We start from the raw sequence: 11,868 nt of genomic DNA, 5'->3' as shown, positions 1-11,868 counted from the left end.
CATCATAATTTGCCAAAATGAAAGCTTAGTGTGATTATACATAATGATAATATAAACAAGTGAACAAGTCAGAATAATAGCCAGAAATAACTATCTTACTTGAAGTGTTTGATGCACCAACTTCATCAACTGACAAGCAGCAAGGGACACTATACACCTCTCTGACGAAAAAAGCAAATTGACAGCACAATCATTGTATGTGTTATTTATGAACTTAGGTCCTTTGCTGCTAAACTCCTGAGAGCTAATTGTTAGTACGTAATTCCAGCAGATGAGCACAAAGATATAAGACAGGTTGAATGAGACTTACTTCTGGAACAGTAAAGTCACATCGTAGAATCAACTGTCTAGCATTTGCCAGCATTTCTCTCTTTAATCTTTCATCATTCTTATCAGATTCAGAAATGAACATAACCTCCTTTAAAACAGTCTCAAATTCAGAAGAAAAGTTCATGATCTTCTGAAAATCAACTAACTTTGAAGCATCATCATCTGGATTCATAGAAACTGTATTATTTTCTGAGGCACTTCTTTTGATCCATTGCAGATAATTGAAACAAGTCAAGTGTTTTTGAAAGAAGCAATTGAAGCAGATAGAATGCGCAACATGACTTTCAAAAGGAAGAATACACATTCAGAAACAGATTGGTCTAGCACTAATGAAAACAGGCTGATTCTAAAAGGTTTATCTGATGATAATGCAGATGTACTTATTGTTGATGGGGCATGGAAAAACTTAAAGAAGAAAGGGAGTATGATTGCTGCAGTAGGATGGGGTATAGAAGTAAATGGAAGAATTGTGTGTGCAGATGGTCAGAGAGTACAAGCAGTAAATGCTGGACAATCTAAAATGAAGGCAATTTTGGCTGGTATGCAGAAAGCTGTATCTCTTCAAGTTCGATGTTTAACAATTCTCACTGATTGGTACAACAGTATTAAAGCATTAAGGGAGTTTCCTGAATGTAGATTAGAACTGGTTTCAATTTGCAGTGAGATTAGAATGATAGCTGATAGTTTTGAACACTGCTCCATTGTCAAATGTAGTAGAAATAGAGTTAAGTTTGCCCATGATCTGGCTCAAAAAGCTAGAAAATATGGGTGATTCTTCCTTTGTGTGCTTGTATCTTCTACCAAAAAAAAATAGAGCAGCCTTCTCCTGGCAAAGACCAGTTAATAGACAACACCTGAATCAGTTTAAAGCCAATAAAACCTAGGGTCATATTAGCTCTCCTCAGAGCTAGTCTCATATATCAGGCCATTATCCAGCTGATATAAACCAGTTTAAAGCTAATAAAACCCTGTAAACAGTAGTCAAAGTGTACTGGCGTTATATACAACACCCATGAATAACCTAGGAGCATAAAGGCAAAGGGGGCATGCTGTCACAAATCACAAATAATAAAGCTCTAAATTATTCTGGGACTTGTCCGCAGTAAAGCTTAGCCTACATTAGAACTAATGAGAGGAGGTAGGTGAAGCTTTTGGATGCTATTAAAGGGGAAATCCATAGTTTGGGAGTCATCTAAGTAGGACATGGAAAGTAATAAGTTAGAGACAGAAGTACAACACAGCACCATGCAACCAATTGGTAATTGTATCTTGCCAAAGACCACCCAAGAAAGACGTTCCTAGCTGAAACATAGTAGATAAATAATACGAAAAGAAGTGTAAAAGTTATCTAAATCTATACCAGCAATAACTTGTGCATAACAGCAGATGCTACAACTTAGAACAACAACAACATCAACAACAGATTGTGCATAGCAGCAACAACATCTCATAATAACAGCATAGTATAACAACAACAACAACAGATAGCAACAACACAGTATAGTAGAAGCAACAATACATCAGACATCAACATCACAATACATCAGAAGCAACAAATGCCAATCTATTTCAGGAGTTGTTTAATTTCTTCAAATCTCTACAATATGCTGCTCAAAACTAAACCAGAAAAGCTGGTAATTGAGTTCTTTTGTCCTACAGTGAGCTAGTATGATACTCCTACGTATGCAATCAAAATTTAGCAACCTCCAACAATAAATAAAGATAGGTTCTAATAAACTTCTTCCACAATAAGACTTCTAGCTAAAGAGCAGACTCAACTATCTGAACTGCGACCTACTTTACACAGAGAGATGAGGGACACACCCTTTGTCGCCTTCTGAAAATTGATTAGTCAGGTGTGTTTCTGGGCTAAGATTCAACGAAGTAGCAAGACTTATCACCTACCACAAGACACTTTTTCCCCTTCCTGGTAAAGATACTAAAAATTTAAGCACCGCCAAGATACATTTATAAAACAAGGGGATTGAAACCTCAGATTTAAGCTAAGTGTATTACTCTATACTCTTGTATTGCCGACGTCTAGTTCCAAAGAGCAACAATGAACAATATAACCGTGTAATATAACTCATATGTTCCTCAACAATAACAATCAAACAACAGTGTCCAACACTACCACTACAATATCAAAACTTAATATACTACAGTATGTACATACATTCTTTAGACTTTATATCACCATAATCAGTAGTCGTACAAGAAAAAGTTGTATAAGTCCAAATTTTCTCAATCATTTGATTGTTTAATTTTAATCACCTAAAGTAGAACTAAGTACTTGCTAAATCACCATAATTTAGTGTATTGAAAAGATCCAACAGCAAGAGATAATGAAAGTTGAAACAAAATAACGATACCATAACAACTCACTCAAGTTAATTATCAGAACAACAAAAATTAATAACTTCAATTTAAAAATTCACCTTCTGAATTATATTATAGCACTTGATGTTGCAACAACCTCCCTGATTTCTGCACTCATTTCAAACCAAACCCAGAAAATATAAATAGACAATTAAAGTAAAACTCATGTTTTAGCAAGTAAAAGTATGTCTTATTGGAATAAAACTCGTGTTTCTATCAAATTTGAGGTCCTCTTTCTTCCAAGCACCTGACCTAAAAATCAAATTTTCATAATAAATTAGACACACGAAATTACCTGACCTCAAATTCGAAGGATTTTTAAGGTTTTTAAGCGAAAATTTGAAATTGATAATTAGGGTTTTACAGCTTCAGCGGGAGAGAGGAGAGGGGAGAGCAAGAGAGAAATAATTCGATAATTCAAACATATTCATGTAAAATTGAGAGACTGAAACAAGGGGAATATAGTAATTGAACGGAAAAAATGGCGAGGAGGAGAGACGAGTGGAAGCATAATTTACCTTTAGTAAGAACGGCGACGGTGGATATGAGTTCGAAGGCCAGAGAATGACGGTGGAGATGAATCTCAAGCTTCATTTTTCCGGCGAGACTCGCTGGTGAAGAAAGAATTCAAAGTCAGACCCAGTTTAGGGAGGAGGTTTTATGAAATAACGAGAACCTAAACAAAGAATTATGCGCGGGGTGAAATTTTGTTCCTGCATTGGAAGCTAGAACACTGCAGCGTTATACATGAAGACGCCGCTAACTAAAAATTAACACCGATTTGAGGCGTTATAATTAAAACTAACGCCGCCAATGAATGCTCCTTCACCTGATTCCTCCATTTTATCATTTAGTTAGAGGCGTTTTTAAATTAACGCCACTAACGCATAGCAGCAAATAAATATTTTTCTACTAGTGTATAAGTGTCCAGTTTCCATTTTTAGACATACATCTTTCCCACTTTTCTATACACTTTTTTCACTTTTCCACACATTTTTTCCACTTTTCTATAAATAATTATTACTTTTTCTTACACATTCTACACTTTTACCACTTTTCAATCACCACATCCACTTTTATATATACTTTATGAATAAACAATTATCTACTTTTTCTTTTCCAAAAAAAAAACATTGTCAATCATTACCTCTTACACACAATTTAGTTTTATTAAATCCCGCATAAATATCTAAAGTGGACACTCATTTAGGAACAGAGGGAATACCTTCTAACATGGATCAGCCTAGACAACATTTGAGAAAACTCTTATATAATTGATAACTTCTAACATGGATTAGCTTGGTGACATACAAAAGTGTCAGAAGTTGACAACGTATTCCAAGGGTGTAATCCCTATCCAATAATGCATTGATACATTTGATACATTGATACATCGTTCCCATACGTAATACGTTATGCTTTGACTTATAAATCATAGATATGCTTTACTCATCTCGTCAAACTTTTTGTGATGTGGACCATTACTAAATTTCGTCTTCCGTGCTTTTTTTTTAATGATACATTCATCTTTAATTAGTGGCGGAGCCAAAATTTATAAAAAATAAAAATTGTTATAAATATATTGTATTGTTGATACCTATTATATCCCTAACATCCTTATCTTATATAATACATGTATATGTACATATTATATTGATGGGAAATAAGATCATAAAAATTTATGTGCTGACATTCCCTCATATGTTGTATATTTATATATATATTCAAAGGCAAGACTTAATGATGAAGTTGAGTTGTATTTCAATCAAATATTTATAATGAATCGATTGAGAAAATAAATACAAGAGATATTAATTACTTTGAAAACTTGTATAATGATATGATAGGTGACTTGAAGTTCACCATGATAGTAAGTGATCCGAAGTTCACCAAAAATGATAGTAAGTGATTGGAAGATCACCAAGAAGTTTACAAGTATTTTGTAATTGATTTAGGTATCATAAATCTCTTGATTGGGGCAATCATACATCAGCACGAAATGAGAAAATATGAAAAATAAAAAAAATAAAAAAAAAATACAACTGCACAGTGTATCGACTCCCCATGATCAATGTTAATCTCCAGAAGAGAACGAAAGTATGAAACAATTATCAAAATACACATTGAAAAGTGTATTATTAGTTGATGATAGATTTTACGCCCCATAATATATTGAAAATATTTTCCCAACTTAGGGGAAGACGAGCTAAAATAAGTTGGCAAAATTGAAAGATAATATATTGATCTCCATATGAGTAAGTGTAAATGCCAACTGTATGTCCTCGAAGTATGTTTGGACATAAATATCTATGACTTGATTTTGTTAAATTTTTACATGTTCAGGTGCATAAATGTGCATGATGGTCATAGTGCTCGATGTTACTATAATGATCTTGCCAATATTTATTTAAATATCTACACCTGAAGTGTAGATTATATATACGGTTCCAACATAGTGATTATATGAAAAGGATGGCAAGATAATGCAGTTGATAATATTTTTGAAAAGAAAGAAAACACTATTATATAGTGTTTGAAATACCCTTGAAGTAGTATAGATATCTGAACTATAATAGATGGCCCATGAGAAAAGATGAATGGTACCTATTGAATAAGTATTCAGATATCATTAATGAATAGCATGCACAATATATGTTGAGGAATTTTGATGACACCGGTAGATGATGGAACCGAAATATAATGTATATGCGAGAAATAATGGATTAAATAGAGGATTGCATGTAAATCTATGTCTATTTTGATGTAGACATCATTATAATGATCAAATGAGCTCATGGACCTGAAGTCCAAAAAGTTGTGGATTTGAAATATCCACAATGTACAGTTTTTTGCATTTGAGTCTTACATTCATATACATGTGTAGTTAATAGGTAAATGCATCATTCATCATACATTTAGTTTGTTTTTATGTTTTATCATGGTATGATGTAGATTATCCAGTTATAATTTCATATTACATGTTTCAAAACTATTATGATGTCGTATATGAATATGCATCCAAAGGGTAAGACGGATTTGCAACTTTATGAATATTATAAGAGGAGTTTCTTACTCCAATGGGCTAGTAATTGCGAAAGAAATATGTATTACTGATTTAATAGCATGTTATGAATCATGCAAATAAGAAAAGTTCCTGAAGAACTTATACATGATGTTCTTAAACATCTAACCCTTTAAGTTTTACATATGAATGTCATAACATTGATCAAATATTATCTAAACTCTTAAAGAGTTTTTTTTCGATCTAACTGTCGTCTCAACCAGTAGTTTGAGAACTTTAGAATTACGGAATACACATATTAGTTTATTCACGAAAGTTTCTTGTACGAATATGAGTTGATTCAAAATTTTAAGATAAGAGTATGTAATGTCCTTACATTTAGTTTTATTTTATGGTCCAGAAGAACCATAAATTACATTATACCCTAACTTGGACAATGATATTATTATTTATTATGTATTGTCATGAAAGTATGACTAGAGAAATTTTGATCTACATTGATGATTACTACTACTTATGACCTCCAGAAGAAGATTTATATATATCCAATAGGTAAGGATACATTATGTAATATAGTGTACGAGAAAATGTATTTATCTCAGTTGAAGCTTTGTTGATCTATAGAGGTATTATTTTCAAAAGATTGATGATATAAATACTCACCTATTGCGTACAAGTGAAAATTTGAAAATTCAAGTCAAATTGTGGAGAATCAACTTTCAAAGAGATTCGTGTTGCTACATTGGAAAAGCTATCAACAATGTTGGATACATTGAACTAGAAGATCTCAAGTGATGTATTCATCAGGGGGAGAAAATACGTGTTGCACTCTTTTTCCCTTAACCATGATTTTGTCCCATATATTGGGTTTTCTGGTAAGGTTTTTAACGAGGCAACATCCCAAGCGTATTATGATGAGTGTTGTACTATTTTCCTTCACTAGGTTTTTATCCCACAGGGTTTTCCTAGAAAGATTTTTAATGAGGCATCATCTCATGTACATTACAGGGCCATTGTATTTTTTTAGATAATGGACATCCAAGGGGGAGTGTCATAAATATATTGTATTGTGGATGCCCATTATATCCCTGACATCCTTATCCTATATAATACATGTATATATACATATTATATTGATGGAAAATAAGATCATAACTGTCAGATTCTCTATTCTCCTCTCTCCCTTTTCTCCCTAATTTCATAACAAAAATATATTATATCATTCATGTATAAAATAAAAACATTCTACACATACTATTATTCTTAATCAATATCTTGATTGCTTCTATCAAGAAATACAGTTAATTGTAAATTATTAATGATAACAATCACACGTATGTAGTCTAATTTCAATTCAATTCAATTCAATTCAATTCACTCTAATTATTAAGTATAAATAATTGTTTGGTTAATACTTTAAAGTTGGGAGATAAGATTTTCTAGAACAAATAAAAGACATAAAATTTATATGGTTGTCAAAATATTATTTTTAACTCTATATATTCAACCAAACAAGTATTACGAAGCAAAAAGTGAATTAACTAAACGCTTATAATATTAAATGACACGTAAATTACTAACAAAGTTATACAAAGTATTTGATTTTTATAGTTTTTATTATAGGTAATTAAACAAGCATAAATTAAGGTCTAGTTTGTTACAGAATTTTCAAATATCCATACTCCATACTTAATCAAAACCCAAACAATTTAAAAGTGTGTGAAGACCTATGGAGAAGGACAAGATAAGAGAATCTCACTCTCAAAGATATCATTAGTAAAATCCAAAATAATCCAACTGTTTTTTTTTTTTTTTTGTTCTACTACGAGGAATTTTCTACCGTCATTGGCGAGTAGACTAATCTCCCGCGGTAGTTTGCATAGATACCTCGATGGACAGCATCCCTCCATTTGAAATTTTTTCCATATCCAAGACTCGAACACGACACATTGATTAAGGAACAAAAGACCCTTAATCACTTATACCAACTTCAACCGCATCCAACCGGTTATTAGTAAGCAAGAATAAATACGGTTTAAACGTTCGGTTCTTATATTTAGCCTTAGAGCTACGTAACGAAACCAATAAAGAGGGAAGGAAATCCCAAATTTGTTAGGAAGCAACCCACCTCTCCTTTCCCCCCCTCCCCCATCTCCACCATCACCACCAATCCACCATTATTTAAAGAGCACACTCTACTTCCCTCATTCTCTCTTCTTTTCATTCTCTCTCTACATTTTAGTTTTTTTTGTGATCGGTAGTTCAACACATTCACACTTTCTTGGAGTCTTCTTCGTCTTCCTTTTTCCCTCATTAAATTTCGAACAATTTCCTAATTCCTTGGTCTATCTTTCTCTTCAATTTCTGTTATTTTCATTCCAATTATTGAATACCCATCTGGGAATTTCGCTCATTGTTCATCTGAATTTTAATCATGGGTGATGCTAATGGAAATGGTATGTTTCAAATCTTAGCCCTTAATCCCTTTTTTTCTTAATTTAATGCAATTGTTGTTGATCGATCAAGTTTAATTTCGAATTTGCTTAATTATTTGTGTTATTGATGCATTATGTTCAACTTTTCTATGATTCTGTTTTAATTCTTTGATTGACATGTTTATAGATTTTGCGTAAGTTAATTCTCATCTATAATCGTTTGTTTACCTATCTTTACGGGTTGACATTGTGTGGGGTTCCAGTCTAGTAGGGTCCGTTCTTCTTGCGATTAAAAATATTTGAAAAATCGGCATTTGATTTATGATCATTAAATAAATCCAGATGATCATTCATAATTTACCATGCAATTGGAGTAATTTGACCTGAAATCGGTCTAAGGTTTGAAGTCCTTTGCTTCTGAATTGGAGTAACATCTTGCTACTTTGCTAGGCCGCATTTAGGCATGATCAGATTGGCTTTAACTTCAAAGTTATGCTTGATCATAATATACATATACATAGTCTTGAATTTGAATCTACCAGTGAGAATTTGATATGGGTGGAATTATTTGCCTTATGAACATTACGGATGGACTTCATACATAAGAACAGCAAGTGTAAATTGTATACAACAGGCTTATTCATCTCTGTGCGAAGTTGACTTTTATGTGATTTGGAGTGACTAAACAGTTGTACACAATACACTCGTTGTGTGTAAGTTTTTGCCTTGAGGTGTAGCATTTTGGTAGATCGTTTCATGTATCTTGTTCACGGTGTTTACATCTTTCTATTTGATGATTGTTAATATATCATGTGTGACTGACTTAGTCCTTTGCATATACTGTCATTCACCAGTGGTTGAAGCCGTAGATGGATCCATCTCTCTGGCTTCTGCATTTTCTGGTCATCAACAAGGTAATCACACAAGGCAAAAATTTGCATATATGTAGTCTGAATTGTGTTATATGATGAGTTAGCTAGCCAAGTAACTATAAAATTTCTGCCTTTTGCTTAGTCGAGTGATTTGCCTTCTGTGTGATAGTACCCACTGTATGTTGTCTTACTGGTGAATGTAAATGTTCCCTTCTAATATTTGGACTATCTAAACAGCTGTACAGGATAGAGATCACAAATTCTTGGCAAAAGCAGTCGAGGAAGCTTACAAGGGGGTTGATTGCGGACATGGGGGTCCTTTTGGTGCTGTTGTTGTTTGTAATGAAGAAGTAGTCGTTAGCTGCCACAACATGGTGTTGGAGTATACAGACCCAACTGCACACGCAGAGGTCACGGCTGTAAGAGAGGTAGATGACTTGCTTTGTGGCTTGCATTCCTTTGGTATTCTGTGGATATTCTTGCTTTGGACATTGTCTTAATAAAGCAACCAAGTACTTCATCATCTTTTGGATTTTGATATGGACTTATTATGTTAGATGTGTTTCTCTTGTGTATTCATTTAACTGCATGTCTTGGACTCTAGTATGTCTACTTCTTCCAGAGTTCCAGGTGATAGTAAATTTGTTGGTTGCTGTGATTTTATGAATGAAATTGTTTAAAAGTTTCTTGAATGCTGAGTCTCAGGTTCCTTATTACAGTAACTAAGGAATATAATAGACGGAGTATTCAAAATTAGTTGAGCTCTTTTTCTTTTGACTTAGAAGATGCTTGTCCCAGTTGAACTCTACTGTATTTGTCCTCAAGAAGGCCATCTGTGAAACGCAGTAAGGAATATTTGGATGCTTCAACAAATACAATATGCTTCTTCTTTTTTCCTCTTTGTTTGCAAATCTTGGCTTTATCTTGTTTGCTTTTGTGTTGCGCTGTTTTCTATTTACATCGACAAACATCTTCATGAATTTGATGCTGATTCCGTGGTTGGTGTGCTGCTAAAAGCTGAAGCTGCTATTCTGTATGCTAAATTTGTTGCTATTTGATCAAGAATATTTTTAATTTCCCTTTAGTCATTCTACATATCCTAAGATACGTTTCTAAAATGTCATTGTCATCTATTCTACGAATTGTTGTTTCAGTCCTCCCCCCATATATATTCCAGTTCGCTAATGCTTTAGGGTGCGTTCTATTTACCCGATTTTCACTTATTTTTTCTGAACTTATCTTATCTGAACTTAACTGCACTTATCAAAACTTATTTAAGTTATAAATTGTACTTGGTCGACCCGTGTTTTTTCCTGAAATAAGTGGATATAAGGTTGAACGGAACAGAGCCTTAAGAGTGGGTATGTGTGCTAATATTTTCATACACCATCTTGGGTAGTACTGCCACTCGCCCACTCAATACCTTCTTCGAGGTGTTTAGATATATGTAAGTATGTAACCAACCAGTAACCTTATTGGTTGTACAAGTGAGGAAAAAGGAGACCAGTAGTCCATAGAGCTGACATGACTCTTTGAGGTCTCGTTTGGTATCATTTCAAGTTTCCAGTTTCTGTTCCTAGTGTCAAATTTTCTATTTATAGTGCCTAGATGCTTTGAAGTCAACATCTCCTATGCTATAACCTTGATTAAGTTTTAAAGAAAATTTAAAACTGCAAACTCACAGCATTACCAGACATGCACCAAGTTTTGTCAAGGTGAGCATTCAGCGAATAATGAACAAAATAATGGTTGTCTTTTCTTAAAAAAACTCTTGATTACTGATTGTTTTTTTACCTTCATTCTTTCTTGGCTTTGGCTGTACAAAAAGGTCCTCGAAGCAACTATGAAATTGGAAGAAAGAAGAAACGAAGTAGCAATAGCAGAACTTTCACATTAAATAACATGACCAGTTCACCATGCACCCTGTTCTGTCACATAAAAATATATATCCCTTTGATCATCATTGTCATATTTCTAATGGGGTTTATTATTTCAGGCGTGTAAAAAGCTGAATCGAATTGAACTGTCGGATTGTGAAATATTTGCATCTTGTGAACCATGTCCAATGTGCTTTGGCGCTATACACCTTTCAAGAATCAAGGTTTGTTTTTCATGTCAACCACACCACTTTTGCTTGATAATTATCCCGAGTCTTTTGCTGATGTTTTGTGGTTAACATTGCAAACAGAGGTTGGTGTATGGGGCTAAAGCCGAAGCTGCCATAGCAATTGGTTTCGATGATTTCATTGCTGATGCATTGAGAGGCACTGGAGTTTATCAAAAGGCCAACTTAGAGATCAAACAAGCTGACGGGAATGGAGCTGCTCTTGCGGAGCAAGTATTTGAGAACACCAAGGCCAAGTTTTCCATGTATTGAATTTTCCCATTTCTGCTCCTTAAACAATAAAGACAGCATTCAGTACAACTTTTGGTTTATGTACAAATTAATCCAGGAAACCTATCCCATCAATTCCAAATCTCATTTACTTACTTCAAAATTGATCTTCTATGCAAGTCATTCCTATTCAGCCGAAGTTGGCTACTTAAGATATCTTCTTGTGTATGGTTTTCGTTTTGGCATTCAGGCAACACATGATATGTCTGTCCTTCACTCTTTCAGCAATCAGTTATGGAGTACAAGATGTTTAGAATCACGTTGTATATTGCTATTATTTCAGCTAGGGGTGTTCATCGGTCCAAATCCGGACCGGATCGAAGACCGAATTTTGATAATTCAAGACCCGATGACCGGACCGATTATCCTTGGACCGGACCCGGACCGGATCGAAAAAATCGGTCCAAAACCCGGACCGGATTGGTTTGGACCGGT

The 11,868-nt window shown here is 33.9% G+C and overlaps 1 protein-coding gene across 2 annotated transcripts; it reads left to right on the top strand.

The window, feature by feature from the left end:
• Positions 1-7,804: 7,804 nt before the first annotated feature.
• On the top strand, positions 7,805-11,536 carry LOC110788404 (guanosine deaminase). Of its 2 annotated transcripts, XM_021993054.2 has the most exons (5): positions 7,806-8,187; positions 9,021-9,080; positions 9,276-9,466; positions 11,035-11,139; positions 11,227-11,536. In XM_021993054.2, exons 1-5 carry the CDS (start codon positions 8,166-8,168, stop codon positions 11,413-11,415), a joined length of 567 nt encoding a protein of 188 aa, XP_021848746.1. In that variant the 5' UTR covers positions 7,806-8,165; the 3' UTR covers positions 11,416-11,536. The 2 variants fall into 2 exon arrangements, with proteins under 2 accessions (XP_021848748.1, XP_021848746.1); XM_021993056.2 differs by lacking the exon at positions 9,021-9,080 and having other exon boundaries at positions 7,805-8,187.
• Positions 11,537-11,868: the final 332 nt, after the last annotated feature.

The sequence above is a fragment of the Spinacia oleracea genome, chromosome 4 (assembly GCF_020520425.1).
Source record: "Spinacia oleracea cultivar Varoflay chromosome 4, BTI_SOV_V1, whole genome shotgun sequence".
Classification (NCBI taxonomy): Eukaryota; Viridiplantae; Streptophyta; class Magnoliopsida; order Caryophyllales; family Amaranthaceae; genus Spinacia; species Spinacia oleracea.
Note: the sequence above shows the minus strand (reverse complement) of the source record. Positions and strands in the feature narration are given on the sequence as shown.